This window comes from Centroberyx gerrardi, chromosome 2 (assembly GCF_048128805.1).
Source record: "Centroberyx gerrardi isolate f3 chromosome 2, fCenGer3.hap1.cur.20231027, whole genome shotgun sequence".
In the NCBI taxonomy this organism is placed as follows: domain Eukaryota; kingdom Metazoa; phylum Chordata; class Actinopteri; order Beryciformes; family Berycidae; genus Centroberyx; species Centroberyx gerrardi.
The window spans coordinates 21,914,432-21,938,873 of NC_135998.1; the positions used below are offsets into that span (position 1 = coordinate 21,914,432).

Sequence of the window (24,442 nt, forward strand, 5' to 3'; positions counted from 1 at the left end):
ACAGACGGGACAACGCAAACTGGACGCCGTGAGGGCGAACATTGAGCCGGGAAACACCTACAGCAGAAAGACGAAATAAGTGTCATGTGAAGCTTTTCATTCCCTCGGAGAATGACTTTTGCCTTTTTTTTTTTATTGTTTTGTAGTGCTATGAAGTAAAACTCCGCCATATTCAGCCCACCACGCCCGGAACTCAGCCACCAGGGTAAAGACTCGCTGCTTACAGTCTTACTTGTTGCACAAAGTTTATTTCAGGGAAGAACAAGGTAATACCTGTTGAGGATATAGACTTTAGCTCCTTCATTTGCGTTTGCCAAACCTTATTCCCAACATAATTATTGCTTGGCGTTACGTGCACATGTAGAAATGCGATTCTGGGGATAAATCAAAAATGCAGACCGGCCGATAGACAGGCCTATTTGTTTCTGATGTTTCCAACAGCGTGTATGTCTCTGCTTGGTAACACAGGCCCACCACCAAGTGTTCTCCTCTCCAGGACCAGGAGTCATGACTCTGGGCTCCGTGGGGGCCTGCTGCCTCAGCGAGGAGGCCAAGGAGGCTCGCAGGATCAACGATGAGATTGAGAGGCAGCTGCGCCGGGACAAGAAGGACTCCCGACGAGAATTCAAGCTCCTCTTGCTTGGTAAAAGGGAGAAAAACACTCTTGTATAAACTTTTTAATAGAAAAAAAAAACATATTCAGCCACAATAATGTATTCATAATGTTGTCATTCAAGGCCATGTAAGTAGCTTTCTTCGTTTATAATTTGGGAAAGTGAATAATTCATTTTCAGTTCAGTTGGATGTGAAGGCAATGGACATATAACTAAACCAATTAGACTATATTGTTTCTCAACCAAAAGAACTATTGTACTCCTATAATACATTTCATAAGGATACTAATATTAAGCTACAGGAAAAAAAATATATTTACTTGGTCAAACTATACCACAGAAAATCCTATAGTAATATCTAGGGGATAAAAAAAGTACCATAAACCATATGGTCACTATTGAGTTCCACTGACACACTCTAGTCCCTAGAGGCTATATTATTGGAATGTCAGGGAAAATGGGCACATATGGAGTTTCTGGGAAGCATCAACAATGCTACGACCAAAACAGCTTGAGTTCTTGCCTTGGGACACGGCTATTTTTCAGAAATGATTGACTCATGCTAAATGGATCACCACCCTGTTAGGTTCAAAAGTCAGATATCTAGTTTCGGTGACCACCAAGCAACCTAGACACACTTTAAACGAAAAACTAAAATGGATAGTGCACAAATCCTTTAAAACTGCCTTAGAACATACTCAAATGGCGTAGTTTTATTTTCACTTATCACACTTTCACTCTGTATACACAGGTAGCTTACTGTCGCCAATGAATGTTGTAATGTCATCAGTCCAGGTTTTGCAGGAAAGATGCAGGCAGCCGCTGGTGAGAGACAGATGATGACAAAAATATGTAAAAACAAAACCTGAACGAAAGAAAAGCAGTCTGAGAAATTTGAGACCCATGACCAAGACTAAGAAAAAACCTTGACAAATTAAGTCCAAAATTGGACAAGACTGAGACTACATGTTTTTAGTTTTGACACCAAAGTACTACACACACACACACACACACACACACACAGGTACAGTATACATTAAACGTGTGTGTCTGTCACGCGCCAGGGACTGGTGAGAGTGGGAAGAGCACTTTCATCAAGCAGATGAGGATCATCCACGGCTCCGGCTACACCGAGGAGGACAAGAGAGGCTTCACCAGGCTCGTCTACCAGAACATCTTCACAGCCATGCAGGCCATGATCCACGCCATGAACACGCTGCAGATCCCCTACAAGTTTGAACACAACAAGGTAACAGATTACCACACACCGACACACGCTCTGTGCACGAGGCTTACTGTCTCTGACGCTAAACGAAGCCTGTGCTGTGCATTTAGGGTGAAGTCCTTGTGTTAATTTGCACCAGTGTTTAGTTTTGCGTTGCCGCTGCCAGAGAGTTATGTCATGTCTTCTTAATGAGCGGTGTGTGCAGGCAGCCTTGTGAAAAGTATACATGATGTTACACTGTCGGCAAGTAAAGAAGGGAACTCCTGAGCCAAACACAAGTAAGAGACAGAAAGAGGAATAGAGAGAGGGGGGGGAGAGAGAATAACTTATTAATCATCCAGAAATCTATCCCCTTCATACCAACAGCAGGAGCATATTAATCAGACAAATGCACTGGCTCACACAAATGTGCTGACGCCGACTGAAATTCCAGGTAGGGCCGAGACTGAGGCGAACACAGTGGTTTGTGACAACGGGGAGACGCAGCTGATGGGAGGGGAAACGTCCCACTGGGGCCGTCATGGGCTCGGACCCTTCGGCAGCAGTGGACAAGGCTGACTCAGCATGTTGCTTACACCACCAAAAGCTGTGATTAGGCATAGATGAAGAAAAGCTCGAGTCAGAAGTGAAGGTGCAGCCCAGTGACAGCTCACAGGATATCAGCAGAATGGTCACTGAGGGGAAATTAGCAGTGAAACACAGGGTCTGGAGGGCAGAGAGGTCAGGCAGCGAAAAAAAAGAAAAGAAAAGATTAGTGAGTAGAAAGCTAGAAGTGAATTGGCAAAGGGCTACTGAAAAGAGGGAATTGAAATCGTTTGACTCTAATTTGAAAATAGGCCTAAAGTAACATGTGACAATAAATAAGATAAAATGGGGGATCTTATATTTGTGACAACAGAGCAGAGAGGTTTGGAGAAAAATGAGAGAAGGCAGCCTCAGAACCAAAGAAGTCCAGGTAACAGCAAGAAATTGGATGAATTTGTGCAGAAAGGGAAGGCAGCTCAAAAAGATGAGGAGGAAGGTATCAGCGTACTACAAGTAAACCTGAAGAGTTGTTCGCGCTGAGGAGGGCAGAGAATCTTAGGCAGAAAAGAAAAAAGGAAAAAGTGAGCTGGCACAGCATTTTACAGGGACCCCCTTTCAATTTGTCCCGTCATTTCACCGAAGAGAAGAGCGGGAGTACGAAAGCAGCAAAGCAGGTAGGGAAAGGCATCAGCAGGAATACTGAGCTTCCCACGGTGTTTAGAGCACACAAACATGATTTGGCACCAAATTCAGTCAGCCAAACAACAGAAGACAGATCTCCATTTTGTGTTTTCAGACTTGGATCTGGCTCAGTACCATGCAACTGTCTGTGGGTAGCTCAGTTTCTTAAGAGTACCAAATCTCATAATAAACTGGTTAAAGCCCATTTGCAAGATATACAAATTAGCTCCACAACATTGTAATTTACCACTGAATGGCAGCGCCTGGGAATCGGTATCATGGCAAGGTGACAGTCTCCCCTCTAGCATTGATTATGGTGATGGAGGTAATCATTAGGACATCACAGAGGGCTGCAGAAGGGAAAAAACGGCAGTGCCAGGTTCACCCTGTGCCCATTAGGGCATGTATGAACTAAACGACAACTATGTCTACAACAGGACCTTGTACCAAAAGGCTGCAGGCTAAGTTCATTGATGCAAAATTAGTCTTTCCAAAGGACGATACATGTGGCAGTATAAACAAGTCTTGAAGTCCCAGGCAGCAGCAATTGAGTAAATAGACTTACTCAACGTAATTACTCTCAAATTATTTCTTTACCATGTTAAGAGAGAAATAGAATAAATTTATTTGGCGAAGTATTATAAATGTTGAGGAATTTGTCTTGGTGACATTTGTATAGGTGGTGGACATATGGTGACATAAGTATGTACTGGCACACATAGTACAATGACAACAGGAGCTAACATTTAGTGCTGCAGGACATACAATAGACAAAGTGGACTAAACATCACTCTGCATGCATACAAAAAAGCGTTGTGTCACTAATGAGCATTTGTGTAGGATGGTGTGCAGCAGTATACAGTGTACAATATGAAGCTGAACTAGTCAGGAAATATGTATTATGGAACAGGCACAATTTAGGGCAGTTAGGGATTGGGAATTCCAAGCAAACATAATCCAGCAATTTATAGTCCCACCAGTGATCATCAGAACCAGACTTTACGACTTTACCTGGTATTGTGTTTGAAGACTCAGAGGTCTGTTTACTTTGTAGAGCTCACTGTGCCATGGGAAGGCATATGAAAGGAAAACGCCTAGATACATTTAATTAAGAGCTGAGGCTGAACAGCACGGCTGGAAAGCAGCGGTACTCTCTGTGGAAGTTGATTGCTGCTGATTGTAGCCACATCCACCACCAGTTTACAGGGGGAGATGGAGAGTTGTGGTCTGAGATTACAGCGGGCCAGCTCTTTTCCTGAAGCAGCTGAGACGAGCAGCCGATGGCTCTGGCTGAGGAGAAGAGACACCAGTTGGGGTCTTAATGATGAAATCTGTGTGATGACTAAGTCAGCAGTTATACATCATATGACAGCATAGTTATTGTAGCAGAAGTGGGTTGTCATACACCATCCTCAGCTCCTAGTGTACTTGTTTTACACTGTTAAGCGTACTTATTAGCTGCGACCAGCAGCTGGTATAAGTCACTCTGTCAGTCGTTCTGTTGGTCCCAAAACTTCAGAAAACCCCACTGTGCTTTTGTATTTGTATTTGTATTTTGTATTTGGTTTCACAGAGCCAAATAGGTTGCAGTTTATCATGAAGTGCGTGCTTGTTGCTGATACAGTTTGTTTTCTGAACAGTCCTTGAGCTGGCCCTTTCAAGCCAGTGTGTCAGCTGTCCTTTTAGCCTACGATTGTCGGTACAAATCGGTTTCTGAATTGCTGAGCAGGCTGTTTCAAGCCAGAGAGTCAGCCATTGTTGTTGAGATTGATGCTGAGGTCAGAAATTTTTGGATGTGATGTTGTGCATTAGGTGTAAGCCTAAGTGTTGGTGCAGTGCAAGGGTAGTATAGGTGTAGTGTAGATGAGTGTGGGTGTTATCAGTGTTGAAAGCAGGTGTGGAGGGAGGTGGTGCTGTGGCGGTTCTGGCCCGAACCTGCTGTAACCCAACTAAACACATGTGATGGGAGGTGCCCACTTGGGACGGCCAATACCCCCTGTCCCTTTCCTCTAACGTCCAAGCTAGGTTTCAACTATTGGTGCTCACCCTAGATAACACAGGGAATATTAACACCAGATCCCATGAATGTCATTCATAGTCTGTGACAGTGCTGCATGGATTTTTACATGAATTTTAAAGTAAGAATGTGAATCATAGTCTTTGGGCACGTCTCTGATCTCTGTGCGTCTTCCTCCTATTGCTCAGGCCCGTGCCAGTACTGTCAACGAGGTCGACGTGGAGAAAGTCACAACGTTAACCAACCCATATGTGGATGCCATCAAGAGTCTGTGGAACGACCCGGGGATTCAGGAATGTTACAATCGGAAGAGGGAATACCAGCTGTCAGACTCGGCCAAATAGTGAGTGTAAACAGAGACTAATAACTCATCAGACTTTGCCAAATAGTTTCCACTGTATCGAATGCCAGTTGCCTGTTTCGTCCAATCATGAGGATCAGGTGAGGATACAGCGTTTATTCCATTTGAGATTGTTGACACTGGAGTATAATAACACTAGCAAAGAAACATTATTTAAATTCTGTCCACGGCATTAATTATACTGAAGCGGCTAAAATGGAAACATCTGTGACTTTGATATTTCGCAATAAAGGTCTCTCTGTCCCTCCCCAGGTTCTACATTCATCCTTAATCTTGCTAGTGTTGTTCTTCATCTTGTTTCTTCTTCCTGTTTATAGCTATCTGAATGCCTTGGACCGCATTGCCGATGCTTCTTATGTGCCAACCCAGCAGGATGTCCTGAGGGTCAGGGTTCCCACAACAGGTATTATAGAGTACCCCTTTGACCTCCAGAATGTGGTCTTCAGGTGAGCTCATTCAGACACCTGTACTGTCCCATCTTAAACACTGATCACAATATGTGTGTAGCGGGCTAGGGGTTTGATTGAAGCTGAGGCCTTATACAGTGAAAAAGCACTTAAGAGTAGCTGAGCGGACTGTAACGCCTGTGAGAAGCCAAACCATTCGTCACAACTGCATTGTTTTCAACTGTATAGCACTCGTCTGTCTTATGTCTTCGTTATCCTCTTGACTGCCTTCTAACTGAGATAAATGTTTTTTGTAAATGTGTATGGCAGATTTTCTCTCTCTCTCTCTCTCTCTCTTCATAGATCTCAGTCTATGTGTCTAGGAAGTAGGGTGTCCGTGGGTCTGAAAACATCTTAAAAGAAATGATTGAAATTGAGGTCTTAAAAAGTATTAAAATAGTTTAAATCCAGTTATTGGAGGTTTTATTTTCTTGACCATGTAATAACAGGTTTCTTTGCGCTGCATGTCCGCTCTTAGATTAATCCAGAACAGGGTTAGTAGTACAGTGTGCATCATATCTGCTTTACTTAACACAATTGGACTTCATGTCCCTTAACGATTAATTTCCTGGTGTCCTTCTTCTTATTCTGGCCATTTATAGTTTCATTAGCTACGTGCAACCAGAAATAGGCCGGTTTTGCCAGCTTTGTTTCTTTATTGAGGTTTTTAAATTGGTCGTAAATTCAATTTCAGGTAGCAATAAAAACACTGCCTGGCAAGCACAAGAGATTAAAAAACGTAAAGCTCCAAAAACAAACTTGCTTGATGGCAAATATCGACAAGTGTTCATTGCATTTTAGTTGTCATGACAGTGTAATAAAAGTGTTAAATGTTTTCAACACTTACCACACATATGCAATGTAAGATAGCAATAATACAGACAATACAACTCTCTGTGGATGGGTAACATAATGATTTTCCTCACTAAAACGGTCCTGAATCTCTGGTTCCAGGATGGTGGATGTGGGCGGTCAGCGCTCAGAGCGGAGGAAGTGGATCCACTGCTTTGAGAAGGTCACCTCCATCATGTTCCTGGTGGCCCTCAGCGAGTACGACCAGGTCCTTGTGGAGTCTGTCAACGAGGTGAGATCGGGGCTGCTGTCCACAAAATATTTAATTTACAACCGTTGCCGCCCTTTCAACGGATTCAGTCCAGAATCATCTATTTTCCCCAGTGAATCGCCGCAGTTCCTCTGTGCACAGCAGACTGTGTTTGGGGAAGATGGGGGTTCAGTGAGGGATAATCAAATAGTCATTTGGAGGGACACAATGGGACATTGTTCCAGTGCTGCTCCTGTTGAATACGTCCAAACCTGTTATGTGGAGATGATGACCTAGATTTCTATAGAGCCCAGCACTAAGCCTGGATTCTCTCTCTCTCTCTCTCTCTGTCTGCCTCTTTTCGTGCTCCGTATGCCTCTCTCTACCCCTCTCTCTATCTATCTATGGGCTGATCTCTACTCGCATTGATAGGCTTGAACTTGACCCTGTTTTGTGGCAGTGTGTGTTGCTCATCTGCAGGGGGAGCTCTTTAGTCGCTGTATTCAGCAGTGTACACCTCTCTGTGAAGGTTGTTCACTTGATGAGATTGCAGCCCACTGGATTTGCATATACACACAATCACTGCTGAACTGCTGCTGTGTGTGATTTCATATTCCTACTCACACTGAGACTTTTGTGGTATGTGTTTCTTCCAAGAATCGAATGGAGGAAAGCAAAGCCTTGTTCCGGACAATAATAACCTACAAGTGGTTCAAAGACTCCTCAGTCATCTTGTTCCTGAACAAGATCGACTTACTGGAGGAGAAAATCATGTTTTCACATTTGGTCGACTACTTCCCTGAATATGATGGTGAGAGAGAACTTTTCTACTTGGACTACACAATCTTAGCAAAATAAACGCTTTGCAAATGATCAAAATGCAACTAAGTGCACGGTTATTTATATATATTTGTAATACAATTTGATAAGACTGTTCAAATTGATTAGATTTGCTCTGTGTCCCTGATGTTCTTGTTTCATAACACAACACTAGCCTTGAAGGAGATGAGGCTTTATACAGCGAGTGAACATACAGCGACTTTAATTTGCTCCTCTGCCCTCTGTCTTCTTCCTCCAGGTCCCCAGCGGGATGTCAAGGCAGGAAGAGAATTCATCCTGAAGATGTTCGTGGATCTGAATCCAGACACGGAAAAAATCATCTACTCCCACTTCACCTGTGCCACAGACACGGAGAACATTCGATTTGTCTTCCACGCTGTCAAAGACTACATCTTGCAGCTCAACCTGAAGGAGTACAACCTGGTGTAAAACTGTGGAGGAGCCACCGTAATGCATTCTACTTTATCCAGCTGGCTGTCAGGAGAGCCAGGGGGTAATCCTGCAGGACTCCAGCATGCCTCACACTGCTGTAGAACACTATAATCCACAACGGGAAATTGAGAAACGGCAGAGCCTGTCGCCAAACGACTGCACTTCGGATGTATTTCAAATTTTCTTTTTAGGCTGTTTGAAAATGGATGTCTTCGGCTATAATGAAGAAGTGTATCCTAATAACTAAAATTGTGCCTTGTCGAGGAGAGTCAATTACAGTATGCACTGTGACTGTTATGGAGCTCTTTGTGAACAATTTAGAGCAGTAACACAGTGTAAACAAACACTAGAGGGAAAAAGTATTTTAATGGCATCACATGTCTCTGAGGACTATCAATACACTAGGCCTCTCATAAAGGGAACCTGTGGAAGTTAATGTAGATAACTGCTATGCAGCACCTCACATCACTAACCTAAGTTGGTCATAGTTTATTTTTTTATGTTTAAAACAAGGGTTTAAAATGCGTATTTAAATGATTAGTTTGTATCTTGAGTTGATGGGGAAAGAGTCATAATTATCACTTAGGACACGTTCACTCGCATACAGATATTGATTTGCACATTGTACACTTTCGTTGTTGTTTTTTTTACCATTGGTATTCATGTTGCTATGTTAGTGTGTATCTCCCTCAGTCGGATGCTGATCAGTCACACAACCACATTCCAAATTTTACTTGACTTTGTACACTTCGCATTTGTCTGAGATGGCATTGTCCAGTGTTAAACCATTGTTTGTGAGCACAGCATAAATTATATAATTTTATGTAATTTAACATACAGTTCAATCTAAGGGAATGTTAATGTCACTTTCCTAGATTCTGCTTTTTTTTAATCATCACTTTTTCCTCAAGTCTTTATCTTCTTGGCTGTAAAAAATATTGCATATATTCAATTCAGGGACAATTTTTTTGATTGGATTATTAAGTCATTTTCTCGTCTAAAAATCATGTGTGAAAATGGCTGTAAATGTTGCCCCATTATATACCTCCTTGCACTTTTTAAATGTCAAATGGTACAGTAATTTCCTATGCTTTTTTTTCTTCCTATGCATCAAGGTCCTGTAAAATGAGTGTTGAAAGGCTAACTGTTGTGTCTAATGACTTCTGAGGCATTAAATTCTCGCACTCTAGATCCAGATTCCTGTTAAATATCTGTTCAAGAGTAAAATGAATGAATAGAGGCTAATCAGGATGTTCTCGGCACTAATGGTTACATGACCTTTGTCTTGTTTGTAAAAGTAATTACAGTCTAATTTTGATGTTTGAGTTATATTTCACATTTGTCGTTGTAATATGTTCATACAATCATCTAATGTTTTTTTTTTTTTTAGCATGATTGAATGAATAAATCATCATTTATTCATTGGTTGCTCAGGTTTTCATTATTTGTGTATCTGTACAAATCAGCTCCTCTCTGACATACTGGAACCTTTTTTTTTTTTGCCAATCAAGTATTTGTTGAGTGTTTTCTTGGCTGTTCCACCAGCTCATCTGGAATGGTTAGTACTGAAACCCTGTGATATATCCATCTGGCTGCAGCCAGCATGACTACAGGCGGCACTTAGACCATATTGTCAGTGTTGCACACGGGGATACATAGTGGAAAGTAACCTATATTGCAGAGAAAGAGAGAGAGAATGTAATGTGGTACTATAGTGATCTGTGTACAATAAAGGAATGGCATTTATTTCATATAGGCCTGCCTCTTGATCCTTAATCCTCTGCTTTGTGACTGACAAACATGTTGCAACAATTTACATATTAGTAGGTCATTTAAAATTCATGCCCATTAAAACAGATGGTGTTGATTTGTCTATTGAAGGTGGCTATATTTTTATATCTCCCTGCATGCTCTGTACCTCACGCTAGGAAAAGAGTTTCAAATTCAGTAGCCCATGGGAGTATGGACCTGTAAGCAGATACACAGGCCTGCGATTCAGATCCCCGTAAACTTGCATTGCCTCTCACTAACAGCCTGTCTGCCCGCCTCCCCTGCACAGAAGGAATGTGAAATGCACCTGAACTGGCTCCTATATGAGGAAGAATGACTGCTGAAAGTTGCCAACCCACCTGTTCCGGGACAGGAGTTTCCCTGCAAGGTCCGACAGAAATCATTATCCATCCATTTCACCAGCCTCTCCCAGCCGCGCCGTCGTTTTACTGAAAAAGTAGCCTGTAAAACTTGCGTGACGATGGGGGAATGCTGCATGTCCGCCGAGGAAGTGGAGAAACACAGAATACACTTGGAAATAGAGAGACAACTTCGTCGCGATAAAAGAGAATCACATCGAGAGTTGAAGTTGCTGCTTTTAGGTGAGTGTGCCTATCGACGCGGGAAATGCCCGTCTAGCTTTGATAATGATTAACTTCAACATGTTGACTGGGACTCTTAAAAAGTGACACTTAAACCCTCCAATTAAAACTGGAGATTTAAAAAAATTCCTTTACACCGACAAATTGAGGAACAAAGTAACTCAAATTCTTAAGCATTTCATTATGTTACCGTCATGTGAGTGTGGTCCTGTAAGCAGATTCAACACGGGTTACATTTTGACACCTTGATTTATCATGCCAGTGAAATCAGTGCGCTGATTGAACAAGAGGGCCAGCTGCATGTGTCTGGGTTAAATGCAAAAACACTAAAGCCATTATTAGCTTAGCTGATACCTTTAAAGGTAGAAAAATAAACAGTTAGCCCAACAGAACCAGGAAAAGATTTGCCTGTATTTAAAAACCAAATAAATTGTAGAAGGTGTAGCCCCTTACAACCATTTCCTGGTTGTCCTTCCTGACGTTTTTCAGGGGTAAAATAGTTAGCCTACAAGTCACCCATGTATTAGTCAAATATACCTGTTTAACCAGCTGCTTGATAGCCTGCAGCCTTCAGTTTACTTCCCCCAATTCAATCCATATTAGGCTACTGTATAATGTTCCTACATAGGACTACAACATATCAGGTAGACAGACTGGATGTTGTTCTCTTCTGTTTAGGTTTGGTCATGAAAGGTTCTGGTAAGGTTGTATGTGAGATATTGTATTTCTGATTTCATTGTCATGGTCATGGCCACCTGTATGCAGGCTGTGTGCAGCTTTGCTTGGTTACGCCTCCTGTCTATACACACTGGACATCAGAGTGTCCAGTGATAATGCTGACCTACAAGCCGGATGGGGTGCTGTTCAATCTAAGGGTCATAGGTCAGCACACTGCCTGAGGGTTTTTGTTGTTTTATTGTTCATCCATCCATCCATACATACTGTACATACATACCTACATACATATACATACATACATAAAACAAAGGATGGGTAAGCTAACAGAGCAGATCAGAGAAAATAAAACAGAACAAAGAACAAAAAACAAAAATAGAACATTTCACAGTGCCAGAGTGTCATGCTGTGCAATGCGACATTTTGACAACTGTGATGGGTAGCTACCAGTCCCATTAAATTTTGATAGCCTCACATGTGGCTTGTTTTTCCCCAGTGTGCTATCCAAACAGCCCATTTGACCACTTACTATAAAAGGTTGATTGTTGGTTATGCTGGAAACAACACATTAGACATGCAGGACTTTGCTTAAAGGTCAACACTACTTTAAACTTCAACTTGAGTTAGCAGCCTGTTTTGAGAACAATATCCTCCAGTAAAGGTCAGTCTAATGGTTAACATTTTTAGGCATTTAGCTGACACTCTTATCCAGAGTAACATACAACCAGCGAGCAGGTGGGAGTTCGGTGTTTTGCTCATGGACACTTCGGCAGCGCACATGGTTGTTCATTGAAACGTTGACTTGCAGGGATCAAACCTGCGACCTTTCCGTTACGGGACAGGCTCTGTAAGCATTTGGTCACCCTGCTGTACCTTAACAAGGCAAAGTATGCAACGCATGTTTGTAATTTGCATAAACACGTGGAAAAATACATAGTTAAATTCATAACATCCATGCATGAGCCTGTATATGTGTTTCGGGTGTGCATTATATTATAACTGAGTATTTACATATGCATTATTTCATAATTCACCTGAGTGTGTGTTTTAAAGAGACACATGCATGGTTGTAGACTTGGATACACGTAAACAAAACGCAACCCCCCTACACACAAACATCCTTGGCTTGTTAAAAACACTTTTAAACAGTGAAACATTTGCTTGTGAATATATTCTTGCTCTCGTAAGACTGCAGCCTTTTTTGTTGTGCTGAAAGCCTGTTTAGCTGCAACTGATTGATGTTCAGATGATTTTTTTTGTGCGTGTCACAGATGTCCTATTTCTGGCATTGCTTTGATCTCATTCCATTTTTCATCCCTCGTTCTCATTCATCTCATTTGCCCAGGGACTGGTGAAAGTGGGAAGAGCACTTTCATCAAACAGATGAGGATCATCCATGGTTCTGGATACAGTGAAGCTGACAGGAAAGGTTTCACTCGGCTGGTGTTTCAGAACATCGTCACGGCCATCCAGGCGCTGATCCACGCCATGAAGGCTCTGCACATCGACTACATAGATGACAAGAACATTGTGAGACACTGTACACACCATAAAAAAAACAATATTCATGTCATCATGTGGCATTTTGGTAAAGTTTGCATCATATCAATGTGTCATGAGTAGGTTATAAATGCGCAATCACTGTTACCACCTCTGAGATTTTTTGTTGATGTCCAAAAACCGTCGAGCTTCGGAGGGAATTGCATTGCAGCTCTAATATCCTCTAAGGTCTATTTATAAGTCAGAGAACGATTGAAAGATGGTCTTAGGAATCGCCCCCTGTGGATGTTTTGTGTGTCAGAGCCATTCAGACAAGCTGAACCGAGTGGAGGCAGACCAGGCGTCTATTTTGGAAAGCTGGCAGGTGGAGGCCATTAGGAGAGTGTGGAATGACCACGGTGTCCAAAGGTGCTACGACCGCAGGAGGGAATTCCAGTTGTCTGACTCAGCCAAATAGTGAGACTCTCGTACATCTCATATGAAAGAATTTACACAAAGCCAAGGCTTCTCTTACAAACCAAAGCCTTTGTGCTACTGATTTTGCACTCAGTAACTCAGCTGCCAAATTCAGTACTGATATTTTTACTCGTACTGATACTGATAGTTTTATCAGCATGAGTACGCACTCATACTGATAAAACTTTGATATAAATGTGCATTAAACAAGTGCAAATTTCGACAAACGTTCATATGTAGAGTGATATGTGTCAGGAGTCCAGTTTAATAACTGGATGCTTTGTTCTTTACGTTTCAGTTACCTGAATGACTTGGACAGAATCACAGCCCCATTTTACATCCCCACCCTGCAGGACATCTTGAGGGTCAGGATCCCCACCACGGGCATCATAGAGTACCCCTTTGACCTCACGAAAGTTGTCTTCAGGTAGGGCGCTGTGCCTCGCTACTTACAATACCAGGACATTTGAGGAATCTAGAGAAAATGGAAAAGAGCGATGGATTTTATGAATATAAACAACATATGGAGAACAACAGAAATTGTATCTCAAATAAGCAAGGAAACATTATTTCTTCATGTAGTAAACCTTATGAACCGTAATGACAGTATATGATGTTGGTGTATTGCTTCTGGTCGTTTTGTGCAGGATGGTGGATGTGGGCGGTCAACGTTCAGAGCGGAGGAAGTGGATCCACTGTTTTGAGAAGGTCACGTCCATCATCTTCCTGGTGGCCCTCAGCGAGTACGACCAGGTCCTTTATGAGTGTGAAAATGATGTAAGGCCAAAATTCCGTTTTCTTGTCCCTTAGATACAGTTGTTATCAATATTTATCCCTCAAGTTACTCTCAAACTTTAAAGACAACAGATATCTCCATACATTCAATCTTGACCGATGAGTTTAGACAATTTTGTTGTCTAAGATGGATTCTCCTCTCTCCCTCTGCAGAATCGCCTGGAAGAGAGCAAAGCCTTGTTCAGGACCATCGTCGCGTACCCTTGGTTCCAGGAGTCCTCCATCATCCTCTTCCTCAACAAAACAGACCTGCTAGAGGAGAAAATCACACATTCCCATTTGGCAGACTACTTCCCAGCCTTCACTGGTAAAACATACTGTCTCTTTATGCTCTGCGTGTGTTAGCACAGCATCCCTCATTTCTCCCAGTTTCTGATTTCAGACTGCTTTCGCTCCTGCAGGGCCTCGGAGAGATGCTGAAGCTGCAAAAGCGTTCATCTTAGAAATGTACAAGGAGCAGCATGTCGGGCGTCATAAAGCCCTGTACAAGCACTTCACCTGCGCCACCGACACAGAGAACATCCGAGTCGTCTTCAAAGCCGTCAAAGACACACTCTTTAGGGAGAACCTGGAAAAATTTAACCTGGAATAAGTGAGGTGTAAGACAAAGTGATGGTTTCACTTTTAAGAGTCAATCAAAGAAAGGCAATCATAGACAGCAGTGTCAGGTGAGATATCTCAGTGCATACCATACGTACCATTTTTTGCAACAATCATGCAACATTACATCCGAAATGCTAAATAAGCATGTTTCCCACTGCCACTGGAGAGAGACAGACAACCAAAATCTAAATTACTTGCTGCACTGAGTTCCTCCTTGTATCAGTACATCGTATCAAACTGGTTTGACAAACTCCGCTGTAGCAAGAATGCAGCACACCCCGCATTACATGGGACGAGGAAGTTAAAGCAGCACCATAGTTGCTCCTTAGTTTATGATTATGTGAATATAAGTTTTATACTGTGTGTGTCATAACAACCATGTACCATATTAAACAATTTACAGTTTTTCTTTTTTCATGAACTCTGATTAGCTTTAAAATATAAATAAATCAACAACTTTACAATACTCAAGTTTGTGTGTCTGAGATTTTGTGAGTTTATACATCTTGTTCTGTAAACAAACTGTCATATTGTTGAATGTTGCCTTAATCCATATCTTCATCATCACCTTGTGTCATTTTGACACAAAAAATAAAATAACATAAAACTGAGGCTCAAGTGCTAATGAAAAGGGCTAACGTTTTTATGACCCATCTCAAGATATATGACTGCGGCTGCATGGCACTGATTAACTAAAGGAGGTCTCTGCTGTGCTGGAGGCTCAGGCGTGGTCCGGCTGATTGGCATGCTGTGGCAACAACCTTTGTACCAAACAATGGTCAACAATGTGCAAGTCTGACAGGCTGGTCTCTATCTTCCTGTCCAACTGGTGGGGCTGAGATCACAGCAGTGGTAAGTGACTACCAAAACAAACATACAATAAGCTTACACCTGTGGAGAGAACAATGCCCGTTTCCGCACAGAAGGAAAGACTGTCTAGGTATTCTTGGTTTTATCTGGTTTGCAGCTATAGCTTGTTTGTTTAAGGGCTGAAAGGTTCAGTATGGTTCAGTGCTAATGCAAAACACACAGACACATTCTGAAAGTATTCTATGAGCAGAAATGGGAAGCATCAGATTTCTTTTTTGTATCAATCACTATTTTTCCACCAGCATCTGTGCATATTATCAGCACATGAAGCTGACAATGTTCCCTTTTCTGTTTGTTATTGCTCATTTTGCCCTAAGGGCTAATAAAAACCTGTGAATAGCAGCACAGCCAGGCTCACAAATCTACTCTCAGCCATTAATAACAGTCCCACGCTTCTCCTGGGTAGTAATAACACAATGGCACACACACACACACACACACACACACACACACACACACACACACACACACACACACACACACACACACAGAGTTTATCCCCTCTAGTCTGGATAATAATGACACACAAACACACACACACACATATATCCTCATTCAGTTGCATTGCCTAAGGGAGCTGCTGTGCAGAGCTGTTATAGCAGGTGATCGCCCTTATTTGGTAATAGCCCAGATCATGTGACCACAAAATGGTGGAAGCTGTGAGCTGTTTGTAAGCTGAGCATCTCTACCGAGAGGCTGGGAGCTAGAGACAGGCAGGGAAGTTGGAAGTACATCCATGCTCTGAGACACAGGAGGACTGAGATTCCCGTGCCCCAGCAGTGGTGAGTAGATGGCTTTAATTCCGTGGAAATAAAGAGGAGAGGGAGAGATATATGTTTTTTCCCCCCACAGCCGGGAGACAGGAAGCGAGAGCGAGGGAGGGGCTGCTGTCATCAGCACTGTGGTCCTGTGCTGCGCTGTGGAAGTGGATTTGAAGCAGCTCAGCATCCTCCATGGAGGATGCACATAACAGCTGATGCTGATCTTGTTATTCTACAATGTATGAGTGTGTGTCAGTGCATGCATCTGTACGTGTGTGGGTGTGTGTCTGTGTACATATGCGTTTCTGTGAATCATCAGCATGACATTCATCTCCGCTGTACCAGAATCAACCATTCAGCAGTTTTCTGTTGCAGTTGCTAATGCAATCAGATTTTCCTTGTTCCAGTCACACTCTGGAGAAAGGGAACAGGGATCTTTATTTTTCCTGTGAGCAAGCACACGTGACTCCCAGTGAATTTGCATCTTTGCCCAATCCGTGCTCAGGCGAGCGTGTAGCCATTTGATTTGCATCAGCAGTAGAAAGAGGCAGCGAGGAGGGGAATGGGCTTCTGGTGATGTAACAAGCCTTCTTTCTCTTTTCCGTCTTGCTTAGCCCTCCCCCTCCTCCACTTAGGATGGAAGGATTATTCACAGAAGAAGAAGGGAGATCAGATGACCCTTAACCTCAAAACCCTTCCCCTGTCTCTCCCCCATCCCTCCCCCTCCTGTCTCCCCCTACCACCCTGCCACTCTTGTCTCACATCTGTTGGTGTGTTGGTGTGTGTGTGTGTGTGTGTGTTTCTTGGACGATATGGATGAAATCAATATCAGGACAATCATAAGGATTTTTTAAATATCGATATATATATATATATCACGATATGGCTTATGTATGCAAAATCACGTAAAATAACCAAATTGATGCTCATCGCATTAAACTGAATGGCATTGTTAAGTGTGATGTCAAACAAATTTTCAAAAATATTCCTTAAAATATTTCATACCTTATTTTGTCAGAGGTTTTAAATAAAATGTGTGGTAACACTCTATTTGAATATGGCTGACATAACACTGTCATAACTATGTCATGACAACTGACATGAACATGAATTAGACGTTATGAATGTTTACAACTGTTGTCGTTAAGTGTCATTTGGTTGATAATGTCACTTTCAATGCAGAGACATCTAGAACAGTGTCAACTTTGCATTGAAAGTGACATTATCAACCGAATGACACTTAATGACAACAGTCGTAAACATTCATAACGTCTAATTCATGTTCATGTCAGTTGTCATGACATAGTTATGAGTGACAGTGTTATGTCAGCCTTATCCCCCCCCCCTCCCTTCAAATAAAGTGTTACCAAAATGTGCCTGTTATCATCAATTTAGACATCAGAATTGTGCATCACGATATCATGGCGCTTGCGAGCAGAGGAGATTAAAAACAGTGAAGTCCTCATGATCAAAACCATAATGTTTCTGTTTTGGCCAGCAGCATGGCCGCACAGTTGTGTGTGGATGTTAGTGGATCATGGAGGGTGTTATGATGGACACAATGTGGAGTGTAGGCACAGCCAGGATATGGATCACAGACATGCTGTAGCATCATGTGTGGGAAAGCTCAAACGGGAAAATAATCTGGTTACATTGATTGGCCAACAAAAGGTTTTATGTTAATAGCACCAGTGTTTAATGAGTAATACTCTCTATCAGCCAGACTATCTTACATTAGTATTTTATCCATTTTTCATGTAAAGCAACAGAAGAAATAAAGAACACAGTATCGTTGGACAGTTTTGTGGAATTTTAATTTAAACTGACAATACCTAGACTTGACATTTACCACTTGCGGAAAAGACCTTTCTCCGTTCAACAACTGGCCGACCTCTCTATAAAATCATTGGATCCGGAAGGACAGCAGTGGATGGATTACTGTGCTCTCCAGTTTTGTTATTGTGTGCTAAGAGTCCTTGTTTGTGTCTCTCTCTTCTGGCAGGTCCCCCTGGGTACTGAGGGGATGGACCTGGCGTCTGAGAGTAAGATGAACTCTGAGGGGGGCGAAGGCAGACCAGGTGAGCAGAGTCAACCGTGGCTCTGATTCAGAGCGCACAAATGGCTATTTATTGTTCAAGAGTCTCTAAGAAAATGTTCAGATATCTAAAAAAGACTATACTGATCCAAATAAATAACTTTTTTACGCTGGATTTTTCATTTTCCATCAATGGTCATTAAAATTGAATGTACTATTCCTGTAGCCCCTCCCACCTCTCTACCCCTGCAAGGAGGCCCCACCCAAAGAAAAAAGCTATCCGCCCCTCGTATCAGCCTGTCATTGGACCAGAGCGAGGATGACCTCGGGGAGACGCCTGATGACCTCGACATTAACGTTGACGACCTCGATACTCCGGATGAGGGAGATTACCTCGACTACACGGACCATGAGATGGACTGGGAAGGTGGGTCAATCTGGAAACAAACCCATAAACTCTCTTTTTCACTATCAGGATTTCTTTTTTTTATCACACAGAGAAACATCTTAAAAGCTGGTTTTATTGAGTATTTTCCTCTGAGAGGAAAGCATCAGTGCTGATTTCGGTCTCCTGCAAGATGCAATAACAATATATTGCATTTTTTGCCTTTTTTTTTTTTGTTCAAACCAGACCCCCCAGCAGCCAATAGGAGCGGGTCAAAGGAGCCTTGTGAACCAATCCCGACATGTAGCGCTGAGGAGGAGCGGCAGGATGGCAAGCTGTGGAGGACAGTCGTCATCGGGGAGCAGGAGCACCGCATCAACATGAAGAGCATCGAGCCCTACCAGAGAGTCATCTCCCATGGAGGTGACTACTAACATAACATACACCTCTTGGGGGGATGCTTCTGTCCAAAGCAACTCACCATAAGGGAGTAAATTCACATTATGGGTGGGCAGAGTGGAAATCAAACCCCTAACCCTAGCATTGTTAGCACCATGTTCTACCTGCTGAGCTCTGTACTACAGGCTGAAGAGAAACACTGTAACTCTCTCATGGAAATGTAGACATCTGTCACTGAACTGTCAACGGGATCAAGATCTCTGTCATTTAGATAAAAGACATTCTTTCTGAGTGACACCACATCTGAATGTTTTGATGAATAAAAGGAAATTGCATTAATCTGAAAAGCAGTAAGAGGAAAGAGGAGGGAGAGACAGAAGTAGAGCAGACTGGCAGACAAGTAGAACAGAAAGAGGCAGAAAATACTAGAGAGCAGTCAAATTCTGAGAACTATGTTAACGAAGGCTAAGCTCTCACCAACAGTGTTACAAGGTCAAGTTGACTTATTGCATTTATGTCTTTATGTCATCAAGGCTACTATGGCAACGGAGTTAACGCCATCATAGTGTTTGCCGCCTGTTTCCTGCCAGACAGTAACAGAGAGGACTACCATGAAGTAATGGAGAACCTCTTCCTGTGAGTGAGATGCCACACTCACTGATACACACTCTCAACCAGTCAGTCACTTTTTCACTCTGTCACTCACACACTAGCCCACTCACTCATATTCAGTCACTTACTCACCCAACTTCTTTATGAATGGAAGAGGCCCAGTATTGCCGATCTATTGTTCTTACAGTATTCATTTGTTTTTGCTGACACATCTTGGGTCCAAAAGCGTGCTGACATGACGCCTTCCTCCTTGGGTTTATAAAAAACAAATAGAAAGACAAGTCAGTCAAAACATTGATTTCATTCTCAAATGTATCTTAGCAAGTCTAAGATACTGCCTGATTTCTTAAATGAGGCAGTATCTTATCTCTCCTCCCGACGCATACGGTTGTGAAAAGATTATCTTGATTTGGAAAATTGATTTCTTAAATCAACCGTAGCCCTTCTGCGCAAACAGAGCTGGAAAGATCTAGAAATGTAGTAGTAGTTTAGTCTGCTGGCTGAGATACATCATGCTGATGTTTCTACAGCTGTGTTGGCACAGTTGCACATCATGCTTGGACAGTCTGGTTGGGATCCAACAGGCTATTCTGTGAAAGATATTGAGAGAGCTGGCACATCCAAGAGTTTTGGATACAAATGAAAGGAGGTATAGCGTAGTATCTGCAGCTTATAATGCCAGATGGGTTGAGGTCTGGTTCCTTGAGAGGAGGAGTAACTGTCTGGGTGGTGAACAGTATGCAGCTGGATGTGGGGGGGGTGGGGGGGGTGATGGTGTGAGAGCGGGATTGGGTCAGGAGGGTAGGAGGGTGAGACAAGAGTCAGTGGAGTTAGGAGAGCTGGTGAGGAAACGGGGGGAAGGGCTATAGATGGTACTTGGGAGAAAGCAGATTCAGAGTTGTCAACCTGCTTTTCAAAGTAGGGGACAAAACTCCCTGCGGAAACAGAATGAGGAGGAGTAGGTGGGGGGTGGGGGAGAGAAATGAGAATGGCTTCTGGGTGTTAGAAGCAGAGTATTGGATTTTAGAATGGTAGAGGGATGATTTAGCTGCTGAGATGGATGCAGAGAGGCAGAATAGGAGAAATTCACAGCAGGAGAGGTGATCCAAGAAGCCAGATTTGTGCCTCCTCCTCCCAGCTGACGTCAGAGAGGAGAGAATATTCTGAAGCGGCACATGTTTTTCAAATTCAGGGGATCATCCGTCCCTTATTTCCTCATATTTTTGACATTCAAACTTAAATCAAATGGATTCTGTATATCTGGCGCTTAAATTTCACAGTGTTGGTATATTTTCATAGTCTTAATTTTGGTAACACTGCTTTTTTGTATTTTGAACACATTCATATTTTGCTAAATTAATTTCATGACTGAGGATGCAATAATTAAATAGTAACAGTGTTTTTTGAGATGGCTCGTTGCTTTCCAGTTTGATGTATAATGAAATTTATACATTTTAGTTATTAGTTCATATTTGTCTTTTGGCCAATTATTATTATAAGAAGAAGAACTGCGACACAAGTTCTCCAAGTGGGTCTATACACTGGTTAATAGTGTTACATGGTTCGTTATTTGTAATTTGTGGTACTTAGTTTTGAAATCCGTTACCTGACAAAGCCAAATACCCTTTAAAGTTATAGAAAATAGAAACATTTTTTTTTTCATATAATTATTCAAATTTTGGTCGATAAGAATGTGGAGAGTAGATACAGTCAGATGTACAATTGTTGGGTAAAAGACAATTTGCTCACTCAATCACACTCATTTATTTTATTCTAGATTAATTCTCGTTTGTCATGAAATTAACAATCAAGGTCACAAAGCTATAAATTGTTTCACTTCTTTACAAAAGTGAGTATAATTGTGTGTGTGTGTGTGTGTGTGTGTGTGTGTGTGCACGCACCTGTGTCTGTCTTCAGCTATGTGATCAGCACACTGGAGCTGATGGTAGCAGAAGACTACATGATCGTCTATCTGAATGGAGCCACGCCCCACAGGAGAATGCCGGGCCTCGGTTGGCTAAAGAAATGCTATCAGATGATTGACAGAAGGTCGGTGCTGTTAAACCTACGCAGTTAGAATTATTTGATTAGCGACTGATGGCATTGAATTTACAGTACGACTCTAAAAACTGCTGTAGCTTTGAAAGTGTTCCAAATAGACTTTGTTTACAACAAACTCACCCTTACGACATGCTGAGCTACAGTGTGGACATAAATATAACATGGCCTATTATGTTGTATTATGTATTCAGGCTCAGGAAGAATTTGAAATCCTTCATTATCCTCCATCCATCGTGGTTTATCAGGACCATTCTAGCCATTACCAGGCCCTTCATCAGGTAACAATCACTGCTTCCTGTTTACACATGCTCATTAGCAAAGTTGTGTTTGAATAAATCACTTCTTCATGTGTGTTTAAAAGCAGAGAGTAGAGCTCCATTGCCAAATAATGGCCAAGTAGTGTACAGAACAGCAGGTACGCTACTGTGCTTGTGCTTCTCTGATATTAAGCAGGTTACTTTCGGTGTGTGTGTGTGTGTGTTGCTTTGTGTGTCTTGTCACAGCACCAAGTTCAGCAGTAAGATAAAGTATGTGAACAGCTTGGACGAGCTGCAAGAACTCATCCCCATGGAATACATCAATATCCCAGAGTGCATCATTAGGTGAGCCACATCTTCCTCGCCATTCCACCCCCTCTGAGCCCCAAACACTACCTCCACCCCCCCACCACCACCACCACCACCACCACCACCAAGCAAGCGTTGTCTTTTAAATGACTTTATATTTATCTTGTCATTTCTACTCTCACCCTCAGACTTGACGAGGAACTGAAGGAAGCGGCGGAGAGCTCCAAGTAAGCATCGACTCTTCCAGCTTCTCATTACTTCCCTCTGTGGAGGCGGTGGCTCCTGCCTCAGCTTCATCCTTGGCCGGAGCGCTCATTTATCAGATGGCTCACTTTTAGATCACAGGGACTCTTCTGTTGGACGGGGACCAATTGGATTCGGCTGTGGTCATAATTGCAGGAGGAAGACAGAAAAAAGTTGCTAAAGATGCTAAACGCATCATTTATCATTAATAGAAATGAACCACTCATTATTGCAAAGTGATAGTCTGGTGATGTATTACACTATGATAATGAGTGTAGGGTTGAATATGCAGAATTTTAACAAGTAACACTCTATTGTATGCTGCACGATATGCTCTGGCTGACAAAACTGCATACTGAATCATAAGCTGTATGTGGTCCACACATTCACAACATACCAGTGCATCACTACACCTCAGAACAATACATTCTTCCCTAACACTTTCCACTTTCTTTTCCCTTTAAGAATGAATAGTTTTCTGCTGGGACCGGAGCCAGCAGCGAGCAGAACAGAGTAAGTCCTCTAAGACACTTGTTGACGTTCACACATGGAAGAGAAATGGCCTTGTCTCAGTCGCCTGTCACCCGAATATAAACACACCCGTCTTTAATGTCTCTGTTTTGTTCTCTTCCCAGCAGACCAGACCAAGCCGGTGCCAGCAGCTCTTAAACCCAGAAGTCCTACAGCAACAGAGATGGATGGGTCGCCTCAATGTTCAATTTTGTTCCAGAATTCATTATTGTGTTGTAAGGGTAACGCTGGAAAGCAGAGGCGAAGGCATGTTAAGTAAGTGTGTGTGTGTCAATGTTTGTCACTTAGACACTGGAGTTTAATATGAAAACACAACTTAGTACCTGTTAACACTCAAGAGTTAGATCTCATACTTAATGACTGCTGCAGCATCTGCTGCGTATGCTACCTTACAACCGCAGATCATGTAGATGAAACTACAGTGACGCTTGACAACGCCTAGTGTACCATCCTTGTTCACAATAGGGTAGGAGACGCACTCACACACCTGACAGTGCACTGCGCAAAACCATCCTTAGAATCGAAGTTATAGTGTTGTAATTGTATGCATGAGAAGCAGTGAAGCAATAATATCACCCTTTATAGGTTACAGAGTCTCAGTATCTCAGATGAAGAGACCGCTGGTGTGTCAGCAAGCTACAATGAAAGCACAAGGTGTAGCCGGTAAAAAAACACAAAAACACAAAGACAAAAAAACAACCTTGTGCCATAGATGATGACCAACTGTTGCATTTCAGCAATCCAGTGTTTCTTCTTACTTGTTTTAAAACTGGAAACGATATTCCACCAAGTCCCCGCAAAGTAGATATTTTCACTTTAACGAGTCAATCTGAAAGGAAGGAGGAACAAGTGAAATGTGACATCAAGCTGTCAGTGCTTTTAGATGCATGTGAACGCGTTGTGTGTGTGTGTGTGTGAGAGAGTGTGCGAGTGTGTGTGTGTGTATGCGTGTGTGTCCTTTCAGTCTGTGTTCCTGTCAGATACGTAAACTGTTTAGGAATCTCATCTCTTCAGCTTCTCCTGGATCACCAGGGAATGACCTCAGAGGAAAATAAAGATGGGGAGGGTCTCTGTAAAGCACAATATCTTCTGAACATCTGTGCATTTGTGCGTGTCCGCGCGCATGTGCGTGTGTGTTTGTTGTGTGTTTGTGCGTCAGTGCATGTCCCCTCATAGATAATTGATGGTCCTCAAACCCACGAGTCTACTACAGTGTTTAGAGGAGGTGCAAAGGAATTATGGATCACTGTCTTGTAAATCAATAAAAAAAAAAACGATTGAACTCTGAACATTGTTGTGCCATTTTCAATCATGTCCTATTTGTTAGTTGCTTTCAAGAAGGAATTGAATTGCTTTGCAGGTAAATGATAATCAGCCAGTTTCCATCTTGTGAAG

At 42.4% G+C, this 24,442-nt stretch overlaps 3 protein-coding genes and 1 long non-coding RNA gene across 7 annotated transcripts; 3 read left to right on the top strand and 1 right to left on the bottom strand.

Annotated features, from left to right (window-relative positions):
- The first annotated feature begins 476 nt into the window (after window positions 1–476).
- On the top strand, window positions 477–9,936 carry LOC139908275 (guanine nucleotide-binding protein G(q) subunit alpha-like). The gene is made up of 7 exons (XM_071894903.2): window positions 477–643; window positions 1,679–1,863; window positions 5,251–5,405; window positions 5,741–5,869; window positions 6,824–6,953; window positions 7,569–7,722; window positions 7,990–9,936. Exons 1-7 carry the CDS (start codon window positions 508–510, stop codon window positions 8,178–8,180), a joined length of 1,080 nt encoding a protein of 359 aa, XP_071751004.1. The 5' UTR covers window positions 477–507; the 3' UTR covers window positions 8,181–9,936.
- Window positions 9,937–10,272: 336 nt separating this feature from the next.
- LOC139908276 (guanine nucleotide-binding protein subunit alpha-14-like) lies at window positions 10,273–15,048 on the top strand. Its single transcript, XM_071894904.2, has 7 exons — window positions 10,273–10,555; window positions 12,576–12,760; window positions 13,032–13,186; window positions 13,485–13,613; window positions 13,834–13,963; window positions 14,135–14,288; window positions 14,383–15,048. The coding sequence occupies exons 1-7, from the start codon at window positions 10,435–10,437 to the stop codon at window positions 14,571–14,573; spliced, it is 1,065 nt and encodes a 354-aa protein (XP_071751005.1). The 5' UTR covers window positions 10,273–10,434; the 3' UTR covers window positions 14,574–15,048.
- LOC144541907 (uncharacterized) lies at window positions 11,454–14,192 on the bottom strand. 3 transcript variants are annotated; one of them, XR_013506885.1, is made up of 4 exons: window positions 14,066–14,192; window positions 13,792–13,942; window positions 13,489–13,661; window positions 11,454–12,738 (listed from the first exon to the last, which is right to left on the bottom strand). It is a non-coding gene; the product is annotated as an uncharacterized LOC144541907 (long non-coding RNA). The 3 variants fall into 3 exon arrangements; XR_013506883.1 differs by having other exon boundaries at window positions 13,783–13,942; XR_013506884.1 differs by having other exon boundaries at window positions 13,774–13,942.
- Window positions 15,049–18,238: 3,190 nt separating the features above from the next.
- prune2 (prune homolog 2 with BCH domain) lies at window positions 18,239–24,336 on the top strand. 2 transcript variants are annotated; one of them, XM_071895023.2, is made up of 10 exons: window positions 18,239–18,293; window positions 18,477–18,677; window positions 18,882–19,058; window positions 19,568–19,670; window positions 21,564–21,695; window positions 21,899–21,985; window positions 22,211–22,309; window positions 22,462–22,500; window positions 22,982–23,029; window positions 23,152–24,336. In XM_071895023.2, exons 1-10 carry the CDS (start codon window positions 18,239–18,241, stop codon window positions 23,183–23,185), a joined length of 975 nt encoding a protein of 324 aa, XP_071751124.1. In that variant the 3' UTR covers window positions 23,186–24,336. The 2 variants fall into 2 exon arrangements, with proteins under 2 accessions (XP_071751124.1, XP_071751125.1); XM_071895024.2 differs by having other exon boundaries at window positions 23,155–24,336.
- Window positions 24,337–24,442: the final 106 nt, after the last annotated feature.

Excerpts from the sequence above, each read along its gene's own strand:
- LOC139908275 (XM_071894903.2), top strand. The coding sequence starts at position 508 with ATGACTCTGGGCTCCGTGGGGGCCTGCTGCCTCAGCGAGGAGGCCAAG. Across the intron at positions 1,864-5,250 it reads ACAAGTTTGAACACAACAAG|GCCCGTGCCAGTACTGTCAA; the intron begins GTAACAGATTAC and ends CCTATTGCTCAG. Across the intron at positions 5,406-5,740 it reads CTGTCAGACTCGGCCAAATA|CTATCTGAATGCCTTGGACC; the intron begins GTGAGTGTAAAC and ends TCCTGTTTATAG.
- LOC139908276 (XM_071894904.2), top strand. The coding sequence starts at position 10,435 with ATGGGGGAATGCTGCATGTCCGCCGAGGAAGTGGAGAAACACAGAATA. Across the intron at positions 13,187-13,484 it reads TTGTCTGACTCAGCCAAATA|TTACCTGAATGACTTGGACA; the intron begins GTGAGACTCTCG and ends TTTACGTTTCAG. Across the intron at positions 13,614-13,833 it reads CTCACGAAAGTTGTCTTCAG|GATGGTGGATGTGGGCGGTC; the intron begins GTAGGGCGCTGT and ends CGTTTTGTGCAG.
- prune2 (XM_071895023.2), top strand. The coding sequence starts at position 18,239 with ATGGACCTGGCGTCTGAGAGTAAGATGAACTCTGAGGGGGGCGAAGGC. Across the intron at positions 19,671-21,563 it reads GTAATGGAGAACCTCTTCCT|CTATGTGATCAGCACACTGG; the intron begins GTGAGTGAGATG and ends GTCTGTCTTCAG. Across the intron at positions 22,501-22,981 it reads GAAGCGGCGGAGAGCTCCAA|AATGAATAGTTTTCTGCTGG; the intron begins GTAAGCATCGAC and ends TTTCCCTTTAAG.